At 48.7% G+C, this 17180-nt stretch overlaps 1 protein-coding gene across 1 annotated transcript in view; it reads left to right on the forward strand.

The window, feature by feature from the left end:
• Positions 1-17180, forward strand: part of Igf2r (insulin like growth factor 2 receptor) — a 97357-nt gene that overhangs the window by 63144 nt on the left and 17033 nt on the right. Inside the window, exons 23-38 of the mRNA XM_075950782.1 lie at positions 3955-4119; positions 4755-4898; positions 4984-5159; positions 5425-5512; positions 6162-6377; positions 8071-8201; positions 8402-8499; positions 8945-9081; positions 9745-9935; positions 10933-11059; positions 11576-11695; positions 11915-12171; positions 12502-12720; positions 15004-15153; positions 15859-16020; positions 16842-17049. Of these exons, the coding sequence (XP_075806897.1) occupies positions 3955-4119; positions 4755-4898; positions 4984-5159; positions 5425-5512; positions 6162-6377; positions 8071-8201; positions 8402-8499; positions 8945-9081; positions 9745-9935; positions 10933-11059; positions 11576-11695; positions 11915-12171; positions 12502-12720; positions 15004-15153; positions 15859-16020; positions 16842-17049 (2589 nt within the window). The remainder of the gene's footprint in view (positions 1-3954; positions 4120-4754; positions 4899-4983; positions 5160-5424; positions 5513-6161; positions 6378-8070; positions 8202-8401; positions 8500-8944; positions 9082-9744; positions 9936-10932; positions 11060-11575; positions 11696-11914; positions 12172-12501; positions 12721-15003; positions 15154-15858; positions 16021-16841; positions 17050-17180) is intronic.

The following is a 17180-nucleotide window of genomic DNA, read 5'->3' on the forward strand; positions in this document are numbered from 1 at the left end:
ATCAATAAACCAAGATTTACACCAATGCAAATTATTCATATCTATATCATATCCCCCTTTAAATGTAAAAGAACATTTATAAACAATATTTGTGAATATGGGCGTAGTTATTTCTCTCCAAACTTCTTCCTGCTATATGGGGGCGCTGTTAATCAGGTCTTTCATGGTGCATCCTGTATGCTAGGTTTATCTCAGTTGGCAGTTGAGCAAAGTAAGTTTTTGAGGGTGTTTACAGCAACCTTTCAGGAGGGTGTGGTCGAGCATACCATATTGGTCTAGAAGCAATCCACAGGGTCTCATCTTCTGTGAAAACAAAAGAAGAACCTCTTTTCCAAAGCATCATATCCTTAAACCCAAATTCTGAAGTCGAGATATCTTTATAATATACATGCTGGTTTAGCTTGGCAGCCCATATAATAAAACGCCTCTCTGTACTTAGTTCCTTCACAGTCACAAAATTTAAGGAAAGCACAATATTACATACTCTCTGTGAATTTTCCATCTTTATGTGGCTTATTTCTCTTTACTTCTTTTAATCTATGACTCTCTGTACTATCTCTTTAAAGACTTTACTCTTTTTTTTAAAAAGCATTAACTTTATTTTATGAGTCTCTATACTCTTTATCTTTTATCTTTCAAGGCTCTGCATATTTATTCAACATTGTGACCCATTTAGAGGTCTTTTTATGTCTGAATTGGTCCTGTTGCATTGTCTGTAATTCTCTGCTGTCTTGAAGAGCTTTTAAAATGGTAAGCAGCTTGATTGCAGCTATTCTGGGTGTTGCCTCTGCCTCTCTCCAATTTGAAAATGGTGGACGTACCATTTCTGCTAGCTCTGGGGCCGCCAGGTAGGAGCTGCACTCAGCACTTTTAACTCTGAGAATGAGCATGCAGCACATAAACTCCTTTTATTTGAGTTATAGCCAAATCTGCCACGCAGAGCACTGTGCAGCCTGGAAACATCTCTCTGTATGGCAGCAGAAATCCGCCATGTTCTCCTGCTTGTGCACACCTAGTCAACCTGATCCTGCCGCCTGCTGAGGCAGGGAGCGCTGAGTCACAGGCATGGTCTCAGCCATTTTTCTCCTAACCCTAGCTGGCACAGAAACACCTGGGGCCCCCAAATGTCATTGAAATGTTTCATAGCCAGAGTTTGCACTGGCAGCACAGCCCAGGAAGCTGCTTGGCTAGCTTAACCCCCAAAATAACCACATAGAAATTGTATTAATTAAATTACTGCCTGGCCCTTTAGCTCTAGCCTTTTATTGGCTAACTCTCATTCTTGATTAACCCATTTCTATTAAATCTATGTATCTCTACGTGACTCTACGTGACTGTGGCTTACTGCCAAGATTCTAACCTATGTCTATCTCAGACCAGAGATTCATGGCATCTGCTACACTTCCCTTCTTCCCAGCATTCTGTTCTTTTTACTCTGCCCGCCAAGGCAGTTTCTTTATTCAACCAATGAAAGCAATACATAGAAGACCCTCCTACACCACATTACACATGGCTGCACTGCCCAGCATTCGGTGGGTAAAGAGGGGGATTGCAAGTTTGAGGCCAACCTGGAATACCCCAATACCTTGAGCCAAAGAGATGGCTGGCTGAGTTAGTTAATAGCTGTCGATGCTGTAAATCTGATGACCTGAGATTTGATGACTTGATTTCTGGATCCAGCTACGTACAGGTGGAAGGAGAAAACTGGTGCTGCAAACTTCTCTTCTACCCTCCTCATGTGCTCCGTGACAGGCCATACAGCCACACAAACTGAGGACAAGAAGTCTAGAAAAATAGTTACATGTAGAAGCAGTGTCTGTGTTATCTAGCGTTCCACTGTGCTGTATGTATCCGGGGCATTGAACTCAGCACATTGGGCAGCAGTACTTGCATTTATTGCAGCCTTTTCACAACAGCCCGTGTATGGAATCAGCTAGGGTTTCTTCAAACGATGTGTAGAGATCTCTCTCTCTCTCTCTCTCTCTCTCTCTCTCTCTCTCTCTCTCTCTCTCCCCCCCCCCTCTCCCCCGGTGTCTGTCTGTCTGTCTGTCTCTCCCTCTCTCCCCCTCTCCCCCCCCCCGTGCCCATGTCTATTCAGTATACAGTGCTAAAAATGAGTGAAAACTCTGTCATTTGAATCAGTTTGCCTGGCAGTAGAAAACTTGTTAAGTGAAGTAAGTTGGACACAGGGAAACCCTACTGTTCTCACCTGTGTGTGGAAACTGTGGTAAACACTTGATCTTGAAAGCATAGAGTACAGTAGTAGTTATCAGAGCCTGGGGTCGGGAGGTATGAACAGAGTTTGATTAGCAGGTGTAGGAGTGTGTTGATTAGGAGGAATGGTGTTCTCTACAGCAGAGATGGTTAGAGTTGACAGCACCTGTTGTGTTTCTAAGTAGCTAGCAGAGGAGAACATTGGTGTTCCGATGCAGGACTGGTTCAGGTGATGAAGTAAGTACCCACCCCGCTTGCTCTGATCTGATAACTGCCTGTCCTATACATGGATTAAACAGTGAATTCACGTGTGTCCAGTGAATATATAGCTACTCTGTGGCAGTTAGAAATAAAAAAAATTAAAACTAATTGAAAATGTTTTGATTAAACTTTTGAAAAGAGTACATGCAGGGTTGAGAGTGCCTGGTCTGGAAGGGGTTCTACCAGAGAAGGAAGTGGGCTGGAGACGGCATAGACCAATGGCTTCAAGGGATCGTTATAGTTGGCTAAAGAATTAGACCAAATGTGTGGCTATGTTGGCTGCTTGGGGGTGAGCAGGCCAGCCTTCGGTGTCCTTCCTGTGGGTGCTTTGAAGGGCTGCATGAGCACATGGTCTCCAGCCAGCGCTGCTTCAGGGTGCCTCACAGGACGGGCTCCTGCTGCCCTTTTACTGAGTAGAAGGGGCTAGTACTAGAGCCTTGGGCAGTTTTCCGGGGGTGGGGGTGGGGGTTGGGAGCTCAGGTTGACAAAGTATGGAGGGATCATGGTTCTCTTCCGTGCGGGCAGTCTCTGATGCTAGGATGGCAGCATCTGTTTCTCCTCAGTGCTCACAAAGACACAGTGCGGCTCATTTTGTAGTTCTTTGCTCTCCAGTTGCAGATCACTAGATCAAATAATATTGGCTGATCACTTTCCTGTCATCTTCCTTTCAGGCTTGAGTTTGAAAATGCTCCTGACCGAGCTGTATTAGCCTTGGGGAGCATCTAATGGCTGCTGTGAGACTTGGCTGGGCTAAAGCTGTGCCAGGGCCCTCACTTGTGCTTCCTTAGTTTGTCTTCCCTCTTTAGCCACGCAAAGGGGAGGTGGTGATGCTTCTGGGCACTGAAGTGTGTTTCATGGGAACTCAGCCCGCTGATTGATGGCTCAGGAATTCTGGAATGAGAGCCCCACCCACCTTGCCACAGCAGCTTTCTTGGCTTTCCTGCTTCTGGCCTCACAGTGGCATTTTTACAATGTCGGATTCGATGTGTTCCTCCCAGCTAGAGTACTCCTGTGGCTCCAGGCTATACATGGAGTGGAAGCCAGCAGTGGTCAGCTCTGGGGTGGTCTCCTTGCTTTGCCTGTGTGGTCTCTTGTCCTGTATGATTTTGCAAAATAATGTCTCCCTTAGCCCAGTCAGGTCTCTGTACTTACTCAGGGTGTACCTTCTGCTCCTTTCAGCCTTGCAGGGGAGTAGTAGGTATAGTTCGCTGGAGGGAAAATCAGGAAATAAAAGTTGCTCTGTTTTCTGATAGATTGATAAACTGCCGTGAGATGTGAATGCTTTATGACCCAGTGGCCTAAGCAGAATTGCTGTCGTGTCAGGCAGAATTGCTGGTAGCATATCTTTGCTCTGTTCAGATTAGGCTCCTGGACAGCTTGCTACCCTGCTGTGTGGTCTTGGGGATGGCTGTGAGGTCTCCTGCCCTTGCTGTCCCGAGTCTGAGATGCCTGCTGAATAGTGGCTCTCTTCTTCCACAGGCACAGCATTCATCATCCGTTTCATTTGCAACGATGACATTTACCCGGGAACCGCCAAATTTCTGCATCAGGACATCGACTCTACACGAGGGATCCGGAACACTTTCTTTGAGTTTGAAACTGCATTGGCTTGTGTTCCTTCTCGAGTAGATTGCCAAGTGACTGGTGAGGCCTAGAAGTTAGCAAGCTGGGTTTGAGTGAGTGTGCACATGTGTGTGTGTGTGCGCGCGCGCGCGTGCGTGTGCGTGCGTGCGTGCGTGCGTGCGTGTGTGTGTGTGTGTGTGTGTGTGTGTGTGTATATTGTCTGTGAGTGTCTACATGCTTGAAAGCAAGATGACCATTTGTCAATGGGGCCTGTATACTTTGCTTCATAGGTAATATGGTGATTGTTGCCTGTTTTTAAGTACTGCTTAGTGGTGTAAATGTTTCTCTTGAGGAGACCCCCAACCATACAGTTAAGGGTTTAAAATATGGTTCAGTGGTCAGTTGCTCCTAAGAATTGAGAAGAAAACTCAAATAAAATAGAAAATCAAATATAGATGTATATCAGAAGTTCATATAAGGAAGAAAAATGGTATAAGACCTAAAAATTCCTTAGTTGTGCCCTGACCCTCAATCTTTGTACTGACCTGTAACAGCTTTCCCAGAGGGACACTGGTTTGTTGCTGTAGGCCAGGCTTCTTGTGGATTTTCCTGTGTCTCGCAAGGTGCTCCTGCATCTTGGCAGTCTTTACATTATGGGAAAACTGGTACCAGGGCAAACAGGAAACAGTTTTCCATGGTGTTTCCTTCCATTCCAGATCCAGCTGGGAACGAGTATGACCTGAGTGCCCTGAGCATGGCCAGGCAGCCGTGGACTGCTGTGGACACCTCGGTGGACGGGAAGAAGAGGATCTTCTACCTGAGTGTCTGCAGTCCCCTCCCGTACATCCCCAGATGTCACGGTGTGCTGGCGCCCTCACCCTGCTGAGTCCGCGACCTGACTGAGTCAAGGGCAGCCCCGCTCACTTACTGCTCTTTTGTCCTCAGGCACTGCAGTGGGGTCCTGCTTGGTGTCAGAAGACAGAGGTCTGAACTTGGGTGTGGTGCAGATCAGTCCCCAGGCTGACACCAATGGGTCCCTCAGCATCCTGTACGTCAATGGCGACAAGTGTGGAAGCCAGCGCTACTCCACCAGGATAATCTTCGAGTGTGGGCAGACGTCGGTGAGTGTGCACGGCAGCCTTTCTTCTTGTTCCATTTCCCCTTCATTTTCGAGTCTTCTATGTGGTTTAAAGTTTCTCTGTCTTTTTATAGGTTTGGAGGCATTGCTAGTGCTCTACTAGAATATACTGTTTTTCTCGGGCCTGAAATACTCATAAATATTGAATACTTGGCTTAATCAAGTGAAAGATTGGATATTAATCAAGGTGCTTTCTTGTTTTTGTTTAAAAAGTAGAAAACAAAGCAAACTGTTGGCTTCTGTTGCAGGGCTCACCCATATTCCAGTTCCTGAAAGACTGTGAGTATGTGTTTTTGTGGAGAACAGTGGAGGCTTGTCCTGTGGTCAGAGAGGAAGGTGAGCACCAGGTTCCGCCTCTGGGTTGCTATAAATGTAGGGTGTAGTAGACGCTAACCCGTGATGTCTCAGATAGGAAGCCCTGTGATGGTGGCTGCCAGTGGGGTTAGTAGGTGCTGGGAGCGGGGTGATCACGCACGGCTTCTCCTTGAGTTCTTTACTAAGCCTTTCTCTCCTGTACTTGGATTGAATTTTTGGTTTCTCTTTAAACCAATAAAGCAGTCAGGATGGGTTTGTCGTCTTGAAAGTTGATATTGTCTTTGGACTTTCTTCCTTCATCTGTCCTACACATAAACAAAACAGCATGGATGTAGCTCACTTTTTTGATACTTGCCAGGACTGGTGGTCCAGGCCTATAACCTCAGCTTCACAGGAGGCGGAAGTAGGAGGAATATAAATTCAAGGCCTGACACCCTGGGCTGTGAGTTTGAGGCCAGTATAGGTAACTTAATGTGACACAGTCTCAAATCAGTAAATGGAGCTCAGAATGTAGCACAGCGATAGAATGTTTGCATGGGGCATGCTAGGTCTTGGGCTCTCAGTACTGCAAAGTAAATACTAAATTTAATTACAAAAGAAATTCTTTCCCCTTAGAAATAGGAATGCATTGTGATAGCATTTTCTCTTGACTTCCTGTGCATTTTCGAAGGAGACAACTGCCAGGTGAAAGACCCCAGGCATGGCAATTTGTATGACCTGAAGCCCTTGTCCTTCAATGACACCATCATCACTGCTGGCGAGTACACCTACTACTTCCGGGTCTGTGGGAAGCTGTCCTCCAATGTCTGTTCTGGCCACGATGGATCCAAGGTAGTCTCTTCATGCCAGGAAAAGAAAGGACCGCAGGGATTTCAGAAAGTGTCAGGTACTGTTCTTTTCTTCTTGAGTTGTAAAATGTCAAGAGATAATGCCAAAGATCACGTTTCTCTAACATGGGAGGAACGAGCCACCTCCAGCCAGAACATGCTGGGTGATACAAGCAAACTGTTTCTCCTTCTCTCCTTCCTTCCTCCCTCTCTCCTTCCTCCCTCCCCTCTCCTTTCCTCCTCCCTCTCTCCTTCCTCCCTTCTTCTCTCCTTCCTCCCTCCCTCTCTCCTTTCCTCCCTCCCTCTCTCCTTTCCTCCCCCCTCTCTTTGCTTATGGGCAATTTATTTTATGTGGCGGCAAGATGGGTATCGCTGAGCATGAGTGGAGGTCAGAGAACAGTTTGCAGGCGCCAGCTCTCTCCTTCTACCATGTAGTTCCTAGGGTTTGAACGCAGGTTATTAGATTTGGCAGATTTGACCACTGAGCCACCTTGCCAGCTTACTGAAGACAATTTGATTAGAGTTTGGAAGAAAAAAAAACAGGGCAAGGCAAGGTGGAAATCATGGCAGTTGCCAGAAAGGGATTGGAGAAGAGGAAAGAAAGCTGTGCCTTTTGCCTTACGCTGGTGCGTCCAGCTGTGGAGGCTTAGGAGGAGCACAAGGTAGACAGGCAGTTGTGCATAGCAGGTAGGTGTGAGGATGCCCCGAGCATCAGGGAAAGCGTGCCCGGGGTCAGGGTTGTGTGACTTCCACAGGGTATTTCTGACCCTAAGCCCATAGTTTTTTCTTTATGCCGGCGGTGGGGCACGTTGAACTAGCTAGGGATGGGTATCTGCAGGGCAGTGTGCCCTAGGGCTGCATCAAAGGGAATGTGTTTCATAGAAGGCTTAGCTATAAAACTGACAAGGTTGTCCTGGAGAGAGATGCCTGCTTTTGCAGAAGACTAGGATTCAATTCCCAGCACCCACATGACGACTGACAACCTCCTGTAACCCAGACCCAGGGGCTTTGACACTCTCTTCTGACTTTTGAGGGCACCAGTTACCATGTGGTACATAGACATATATTTAGGCAGAACACTCATAAAATAACAAATAGATCTAAAACTGTTAAGAGTTATTTGGCATGGTGGTGCCTGCTTGCCCTTGTCATAGTTGTCGTGTGAGGATCTTGAGTTGGAGGCCAGTTTAGGCTTTTTTTCCCCCAAGATTTATTTATTTATTAGGTATACAACATCCTGCCTCCATGTATGCCCGCACGCCAGAGGAGGGCGCCAGATCTCAGTACAGATGGTTGTGAGCCACCATGTGTTTGCTGGGAATTGAACTCAGGACCTCTGGAAGAGCAGCCAGTGCTCTTAACCTCTGAGCCATCTCTCCAGCCCCCTCCAGCTTAGGCTTATAGTAAGACCCTGTCTCAATTAACAAACTGTCCCCCCACCCCCCATTTGGCAAGCAGTACGTCACTTAAGCCAATTCAGCAGGGGCATGAGATTGAAATCAGCTCAGGAATGTTTAACAGAGGCCGAGATGGCTGCTGCGGACAGCATGAGCACTCCCGTGGGAGCCGCAGTGAAGGTGGCCACTCTCAGGTTGTAGAGGACAGCATGCCACTTTATCTATGGTTACTCTTAGGCTGCACATGTGGGCTGCATGTCATGTAGACAGGAGGAGTCCAGCATCATGGTGTGTGTGCTGTGACAGCCCTGGAACACTTGTTACGAGTCCCACAGGTATGCTTCTCCTTGCACAGGGCTCCTTACTCAGAAGCTGACTTACGAAAATGGACTCTTGAAAATTAACTACACCGGGGGCGACACCTGCCACAAGGTGTACCAGCGCTCCACCACCATCTATTTCTACTGCGACCGGACTACTCAGAAGGTGAGCCTTGCGGCATCCACACAGGTCCCCTGTCTTACATTTCCACAGCCCTCCCCTCCCCCCCCAGCTGCTGTTCTTTTACAAGAACTTACAGGTTGGTCTACTCACAGAGCCCATAAGGTGCAGTATTTATAGAACACCTCTGCATAGCCATCCTGCAAATGTTCCTGTGTTTATCTGTGTTCACCTTAACTTTGCAGCCAGTGTTTCTGAGGGAGACTTCAGACTGCTCCTATTTGTTTGAGTGGCGAACACAGCACGCCTGCCCACCCTACAGCGTGACCGAATGTTCCACCCAGTAAGTTCTTGTGTCTGTTGGCTCTTTGAGTCAGTCAGCCTGCCTTGGCAAAATTTGGCTTCACAGCGAGTGTGTATCTTGGTCCATTAATTTCTATCCACACTGGGGACGTTGGTGCGTCAGATACATATGGAGAAGTGACAGGGACAGAAGTAGAGCTGCAAAGCCTTCCTGGTTCTTGGGGCTGTAAGGAATGGGGTGGTCCACTGCCCTTTGTCTGCCGATTCCTTAAGATACTGCTTATGTCAGGAGCCAGGGCCATGGTAACAGTGGGCACTTTCCTCAACCCTTACCACACAGCCTGGTGTGCGGTGGGTGAGGGAGCGTACAGTGTAGCCCTGTCCTGCTGGCTCTCGGTGCCCCTCCTGACCTTCATCACTTGGTTTCTTGTGACCCTGGCGTGCTGAGATTAGAGGCGGTGACCATGATATTCTGTTTTCTGTAGGGATGGGGCTGGAAACTCCATTGACCTCTCCTCACTGACGAGATACAGTGACAATTGGGAGGCTGTGACCAGGACAGGAGCCCCTGAGCACTACCTCATCAATGTGTGCAAGTCTCTGTCTCCACAGGCTGGCAATGGTGAGCAGTCTTCTCCCCTGGTGGGTGGTGGGAGAAGTTTGGCCTAGCAGCAGCAGGGAGAGAACCGAGGTGACTGGTCCCCATGTGGCTGGCCAGGCTCCGTTGGTGCTGAGGACTGCAGGGAACACAGGACAGGACTGTGGGTGGAAAGAAAGCAATATGCCAGATGGGAGGGGACTAGAGATCCTTAGGTAGCCAGCTGTTTATCCTGTCGGGGACTCGCACCATTTAGGGTGAGCTCCCCAAGGTCTGGTGTGGTTGTCATGGAGTGGTGCTGGTGTGGTTGTCATGGAGTGGTGCTGGTGTGGTTGTCATGGAGTGGTGGTGTTGGTGAGGTTATCATGGAGTGGTGGTGTGGTTGTCATGGAGCAGTGCAGGTGTGGTTGTCATGGAGTGGTGGTGTGGTTATCATGGAGTGGTGGTGTGGTTGTCATGGAGTGGTGCTGGTGTGGTTGTCATGGAGTGGTGCTGGTGTGGTTGTCATGGAGTGGTGCTGGTGTGGTTGTCATGGAGTGGTGGTGTTGGTGAGGTTATCATGGAGTGGTGGTGTGGTTGTCATGGAGCAGTGCAGGTGTGGTTGTCAGGGAGTGGTGCTGGTTGCAGTTCTGGAGCAGTCTCCACCGCAGTCACCCCAGCAGACTCTGAGTGTGTCTTGTGTTGCAGAGCCGTGCCCTCCAGAGGCAGCCGTGTGTTTGCTGGATGGCTCCAAGCCTGTGAACCTTGGCAAGGTGAGGGATGGTCCTAAGTGGACAGGTGGTGTGACTGTCCTGAAGTATGTGGATGGTGACTTGTGTCCAGACAAGATTCAGAAAAGGTCAACCGTTATTCGCTTCACCTGCAGTGACAGCCAAGTGGTGAGTTAATGACTTCCAGAGGATGTGGGACCATGAGCCAGTGACACTGCCAGGCTTCCTTTGGGTGCAAGCTGAGGAGCTCAGGGTGGCATGGTTATGGTGCATGCTAGCTGTGAAGGTCTGGGGTTTGGGAATGTGTCCCCTTGTTGACTCCGTAGGCAGTTAATTACTTGGGGCCTTTCAGGCACAGGGCTGACTCTTTTGAGTCTGGTTCCTTAAAGATAGAAGGGCAGCTAACATTGGCTTTGTTCTGTGTTTGTGGTAAGATGTGGAAAGGAGACCAGAAGTGCCCGTGTCTCTTCTGCAGGTACTAGGCATGCCTCGCTGGGTTCACCTTCTAAGTTGCCTCCCTCTCTGGTTGGCTGGTATTGGCATCCAGCAGGCGTGGGTGGCATGGGTAGCTTGTCTTTGACACGGAGGAGCCCCTGTGCAATCTGTTTGTGATCTGCATTGGGGAAGTAAGATCTGGCCCCTCTGTGTGCAGGCAGAGTGAGGGATGGAGGTCAGACCTCCTGCGTGGTTCCTTCTCATCTGCGAGGGAGCAGATGCCTTATGGCCCAGGATACCCTGGAGGGCGGGGAGGCCTCAATGCATGAGTGCTGCGAGTTGAGTGAGTGGTCTCAGCTCCATTTGGTGGGGTGTGCCTGAGGCAGCAGTGAGCTGTAGCCGGTGCTCCAGAAGCATTCGTATTAGTGGCTCCTTTTGTTTTGACTGGAACAGGTTTTAGTTCTCTGCTTGGTCACAGAGTCCCTTTGCCTGGGCTCTCTGGGGCTATCCTTAGGAAATGTCTGGCTCCCTTAGCTGACTTCTGCCCCTGGTATTTTGCTGACTTCCTGAGTAAAGCCCACAGGTACCTTCCCTTTACTTTTCCTGACCTGTGCTTATCCCATAAAGACACCCCAAGACTTACCATGCTTGGCTTTGCCAGACAACTTTCCTAGGGTGCACCCTGTACTGCACCAGCTACTCTAATGCAGGCTCTCTCTGCTTGCCCTAGAGCTCCAGGCCTCTGTTCATCAGTGCTATACAGGACTGTGAGTATACCTTCTCCTGGCCCACACCTGCTGCATGTCCCGTGAAGAGCAACATACATGATGACTGCCAAGTCACCAACCCCAGCACAGGTAAGGGACAGGCATTCAAAGCCCTGCACAGGCAGAGACCTAGGAGATGAAGTTGATGTTTGAGTATCTTTGATCTTTTCTCTGAGCCCTGTGCTCATTCTAGGAGGAAGCTACCTTGTGTCCCTTGCTCTCCTCTGAAAGCCAGTCTCCATCTTGTTTTTTGCTGTGCTTCTGGCTTGGTGCTAGCATCTACAGATCCGGGCAACTTTCAGAGCCAACAGGATAGCTACTAGAAGGCTTCTGCCCTTCCTATATGCTAAGTGCTAAGAGGAACGTGGTGGCAGGCTGTTGACGGTTGGAGAGATGCATCTGGCCCTCAGGAACCCCGGTAGTTGCTGTGGTACACAGAGGCCTCTCATAAGTCTGGAGACTGGTGGTCAGATGAAAGGCGCATGCTGCTGGTTGGAATGTTTTAGGGTGCTCTTGATCAGTGTGTGCAGGAGTGGTGAAGAGTGGCGACCACCCTTGCCAGTGCGACACCCTCCTGAGTCTCGACTCCCATCTCCTACTTTTCAGGCCACCTGTTTGACCTGCGTTCCTTAAGTGGCAAAGCTGGCACCACGGCCTCCTACAGTGAGAAAGGGTTGGTCTACATGAGCATCTGCGGAGAGAATGAAAACTGTGGCCCTGGTGTGGGTGAGTGCCATAGCCTCTCTTGCCTGTTGTCCTTCCCTGCTGTCTAGAGCTGGCTTCAGCCCTGTCACTACTTTCAAGACTCACACTGCCATGCTTGTAGTAGTTAGGAGATACGGGTGCATGACAACTGAAACAGACTGTGGACGCCAGATTTAAGTGGATCTGAGCAATTAGCCACTGGCCCTTACTGGTGCTTTCTCGTCCTTTCGTGCGTTGCAGGGGCCTGCTTTGGACAGACCAAAATCAGTGTGGGTAAGGCCAGCAAGAGACTGAGCTACGTGGATCAAGTCTTGCAGCTGGTGTATGAGGAAGGGTCCCTGTGTCCCTCCAAATCAGGCCTGAGGTACAAGAGTGTCATCAGCTTTGTGTGCCGGCCTGAGGCTGGACCTGCCAACAGGCCCATGCTCATCTCTTTGGACAAGCAGACGTGCACACTCTTCTTCTCCTGGCACACACCCCTGGCCTGTGAGCAAGTGGTGAGTGGAGGCAGAGCAAGCCTGCGTCACGCCCCTCATCTGGGTCTTCAGTTCACGGGTCCCCAGCAGTCCGAGGCTAGGTGGCCTTAGTTGATCGTCATTCCCTTTTTCTTCTTTTGGGTAGAAGTCTCACATTATATCCTAAACTGACCTTCAACTCACTGTATAGCTCAGACTAGCCTTCCTGCCTCAGCCCCTCGAGTGCTGGGAATGTAGACATGTTCCATCATACCTGGGTTTAGCTTCTTAAGTTCTTTTGAATAACCATCATGGTCACCGGAGGAAAATTATTACAAACTCAACTGTAGTCTTTTTTTTTTTTTTTAACAGACAGAATGCACTGTGCGGAACGGAAGCTCAATTATTGACTTGTCCCCTCTCATTCATCGCACTGGTGGCTACGAAGCATATGATGAAAGTGAGGATGGTACCTCTGATACCACCCCTGACTTCTACATCAACATCTGCCAGCCTCTGAATCCCATGCACGGAGTGCCCTGCCCTGCAGGGGCTGCAGTGTGCAAAGTCCCTGTGAACGGGCCCCCTATAGTAAGTGCATAAGGCGAAGGGTTAGGAGTCTTCGTGAATTGTAGCCTGTGTGCTGTGTTTTGTGCTCCCAGAGGAGTGTTCAAGCAGAAAGGATAGAGAGTGTAGGCTCAGACGGCTAAGGAGGATTAGTGCGAAAGTGTTCGGAGCTGCTAACCAGTAGTGCTGACCAGGAAGTCCGAGCTGCGTGAAGACCGAACAGTTGCTTAGATAAGCATTTGTAAAATCTGTGTATGTGTGAGTGTGGGCCACCTGTATTTAGGTGCTGTGGAGCTAGGCTGTGGTTTTGGTTCATCAGGGGAGGTTACAAGCACTTGTGACCTCCCCCGATATTGGCACTTGGCTGTAAACTTGAGCATCTTCCAGAAGAAGGTACAAGGAATCCTCTCCTAAGTTTGCAGGTTGGTGGTCACATGACAGGGCTAGCTGGTAGAAGTGTTTTGGGGTACTTTTGATTAGTGCGAATAGTGCTCTTAACCACGGAGCCCAGGTACATTTTTTTCTTTTAAGATTTTTATTTTATTTTTGATTATGTGTATATATTCATGTAAGGGGTGCATGCAGATGGGAGTGGTGTCCAGCAGAGGCTGGAAATACCAGATCCCTGAAAGCTGGAGTTACAGGTAGGTGTGCTGGGATCGAACCCAGGTCCTATGCTGCAGCAATGAGAGCACTTTTCACCCAGATATGCTTTCTGCATGTTATGTTAGGAGCCTCAGGGTGGAGCCTGACCAGGAGAGGTGTTCATGCAGAGTGGTGAGGGCACTAACATAGCTTATGTTTTCATTTCAGATGCGTCTGCAATAAAACACCTAAGGCCTGCAGGCTCTTTCCTTAGTAATGAGTTATAATTAAGGGAAAAAACAATTATGATGATAACTAAATTCTTGGCCTTGAAAGCTTTTTGGATTTGGGTTTTTCAAATTGTATTCATGGTTTGCCAAGGCCTTCAGTGTTTTAAATTCTAGACCCACTTCAGTGGTGAGTTCTATTGTGGACTCCGGATGTCCTTTAAAAGTGGTGTCAAGTGTATGTAGTACGGTGCAGAGGATGACCAAGGCGTGACCATATTTTGCTAGAAAGTTCTTCAGTAGCATTCTGACCAGCCGTTCTGATTGTGGATCATTTCCCAGAGGCTCCGTCTAATGAGTCTTTCTGCTTGGCCATCCTTTGTAAGATCAAAATTTTGCCTCCCGTTCTTTCATTGGTGAAGGCATTATGTCATGTGGTCTCAACATGCCCCATAGTGGTGATTTAAGAGCTTTGCAGCTGAGTAAAAACCACGAGAAAAAGCACATCCTTGCCATGTACATGTCCATATGCACACACTCATGCTCAGAACCGGCATACACATAGTCCCACACAATACTCATCACATACACACAGATAGTACACATACACGCCGGCATGTTTTTGGTCTATCTGCCTTTCATTTATTCACTTACTTAAAAGTACTTATTAAAGAGGCACTGTGTGTCAGCTGCTGTCCTAAGCAATGGCATGTAGTGAACAAGTGTTGTCTCTTGTTTGGTCATACTCAGTAGGCACCACTGAGCTGGGTAAGGAGCTGTTTTTGTTGATAGAGGTTTCTTTCCCTCCCGGTCCCACAGCCATTCAGTTCCAAAGAACACACAGAGGTCTACATTATTTATAAACTGGTTGGGCCTATTAGCTCAGGCTTCTTATTAACTCTTACATCTTAACCCAAATTCTTTTCAGCATTAGCCACATGGCTTGGTACCTTTATCAGTGAGGCATTTTCATCTTGCTTCTTCTGCATCTGGGTGACAACTATATACTGAGCATTTCCTTTTCCCAGAATTCTCCTGTTCTGGTTGCCCCACCTATACTTTCTGCCTGGCTACTGGCCAATCAGGCATTTTATTATAACAGCACCAGTGACAAATCTTTATAGTGTACAAGAACATTGTCCCACAGTAAGGAGCAGTCTCAGGGTGGTGTGGTTCTCAGGACCCCATCAGGGACATTGCCAAGGTTCCTGCCTCCTCCTTCTGGGGCTGGGAACAGTGGCATTCTTGCTATGGATGACGAGAGAAATTCCTAGTTCTTAGAATCTGAAAGCTGAATATGAGTAGAAACACCCTTGGTGCCCATCCAAGCTTCTCTGGAATGTACACATGCCAGCGACCTGCTTGCCTGATAGTGAGAGCAGCAGAAAGTGCTTCTCGAAGGGCTGATGATGCAGACCCGCTGCAGTCCCTGTGAGGCCCTCGTCTGTCAACCTTGGAATGGTTATGGACCACTGTTTGCTTCCTCCTTTTCTAGGACATTGGCCGAGTCACAGGTCCTCCAATATTCAATCCTGTGGCGAACGAAGTTTACTTGAACTTTGAAAGCAGTACTCCTTGCTTAGCGGACAAATATATGAACTACACCTCACTCATCGCGTTTCACTGCAAGAGAGGGGTCAGCATGGTATGTGTGTGCCACCACCTGTTACCTTTACCCACAGCACCTATGGGGAGTGCCTGAGTCCTTTCTCAAAACTATTTAAAAAGTACTCGAGGCGTGAGCAAGTCTGAGTTAACATGGATGCTTTTGGTCACTCAAAAACATGGAAACTTTGGGGGAGAGAAGCCACATTGTTTTCTGAGTAGGAAGTCAGACTTTAGGGCCCCTACCGTCATTCATTATATAGTCTTATTTTCTCTCAGGACCAGATAAGCAAGTGGAACAGTTCTCAGCTCTGAACTTGTGACATCTGGATGCACTGAGGGGACTTGTGCTATTCCCAGTGCCCTGGGTAGATGCTGGTGTTGCAGCAGGAGAGGTTTTAAAGGGTTGTCCTTCCCAATGTTTGCCATCTGTGGTAGAAGCTCTTTCCTTGTATGAGTCACTCAGGAAAGGTCTCATCAGCAAATGTAAATGAAATTGCCAAACAACTGGCTGCTTTCTGCTGCTGTTGAATGAATCTGTGTAGTATATGACTGCATTATATTTTGTCCTCTTAAGTATTCCTGGTGTCAAGATTTGGCAAAATGCAGACCTGCTTTGGTTTGCCTATGCTTGCTTCTGTAGTATGTGGAAGGGTTGTATGTCCTCACCACTCCCAGGCAAGAGTGTGGTGGATCTTCAACTCACATCCTATGGTTTTTAAGATTCATGCTCTTCTTTCCACAGGGAACTCCTAAGCTGATAAGGACCAATGACTGTGACTTTGTGTTTGAATGGGAAACTCCGATCGTCTGTCCCGATGAAGTGAAGACACAGGGCTGTGCTGTGACGGACGAGCAGCTTCTCTACAGCTTCAATCTGACCAGCCTCTCTACAAGCACTTTCAAGGCAAGGCTGCCTTCCGTAGCCAGGGGCTCTGACTAGGGAGGTGGGCAGTGAAATTCTGTAGCACAGGTGGATAAAGGCTTGGGGGCATGCCTTGGACCACATAGCCCTGGAGCAGGGCCACATTAGTTTGGTTACAGAAATTCACAGAGAATTGCTAAGTTGCCAGCCTGAACTCAGGGTAAAGAGACCGCAGTTTGCCAACCACAGACTGTGAGTGACTTAGTGTTATGCAAAGCTCTTCAGCCATGTGTCTGTGGATAGGGGACTGTCAGTGAGGGTGCAAGGTTATTGCCAAGTTATCCCAGTGTATGAACTGGACTACAGCACCTCAGCAACTGCTTGTGCCTGGCAGCTGGTGAGTGGCAAGTTCTTAACTTTCTCCGGAGTTGGCGCCTGGGGTGCACAGCCCCCCCCCCCTTCCAGGTGCACAGTGAGTAGTAAAGACAGCAAGGCCCATGCTTACCTGTGGAATTGTCTGCTTAGCTTCTTAGCTCATTCCTTACCCAGCCGAAGAAGTCAGCCTGGAAGCCTGGAACTCCAAGCAGCAGGATCTAGCTAGAGAGGACAGTTGAACAGCACCCATTGGCAGCCTGGGCCCAGGGGAGAGAACAAGGAAGGAAAGGAGGCTTGGAGGGAGGGGATTTTGACCTCTTCTAGTGGCCAGGGTACCAACAGGGCATTCCTGGTTGCCCCTGGAGGTGGCCCTGGAAGCCATGGCACTATCCAGGTACAGGAACGTGAACTGCAGTAGTGTTTCTGTCCTTACTTGGAGCTCTGCTCTGTTCACACTGTCCACAGCCGGCTGTGCTCTTTGTCTGCAGGTCACTCGCGACTCTCACACATACAGTATAGGGGTGTGCACTGCAGCAGAGGGCCTAGACCAGGGAGGCTGCAAGGACAGTGGCGTCTGTCTGCTTTCTGGGAGCAAAGGGGCATCTTTTGGTCGCCTAACATCGATGCAGCTGGATTACCGGCACCAGGACGAAGCAGTCATTCTGAGTTATGTGAATGGTGACCCTTGCCCTCCAGGTAAATCTTCACTGTAGGGTAATTTTCAGATTCCTAGTAAATAGATTAGACTCATCAGGAAAGTCCCTGAGGAGTGAAGCTCTAGCTCTGTGAGCACTCCACCCTGCCACAGCGCCCTCCCTGGTATGAGT

Source organism: Microtus pennsylvanicus, chromosome 1 (assembly GCF_037038515.1).
Source record: "Microtus pennsylvanicus isolate mMicPen1 chromosome 1, mMicPen1.hap1, whole genome shotgun sequence".
In the NCBI taxonomy this organism is placed as follows: domain Eukaryota; kingdom Metazoa; phylum Chordata; class Mammalia; order Rodentia; family Cricetidae; genus Microtus; species Microtus pennsylvanicus.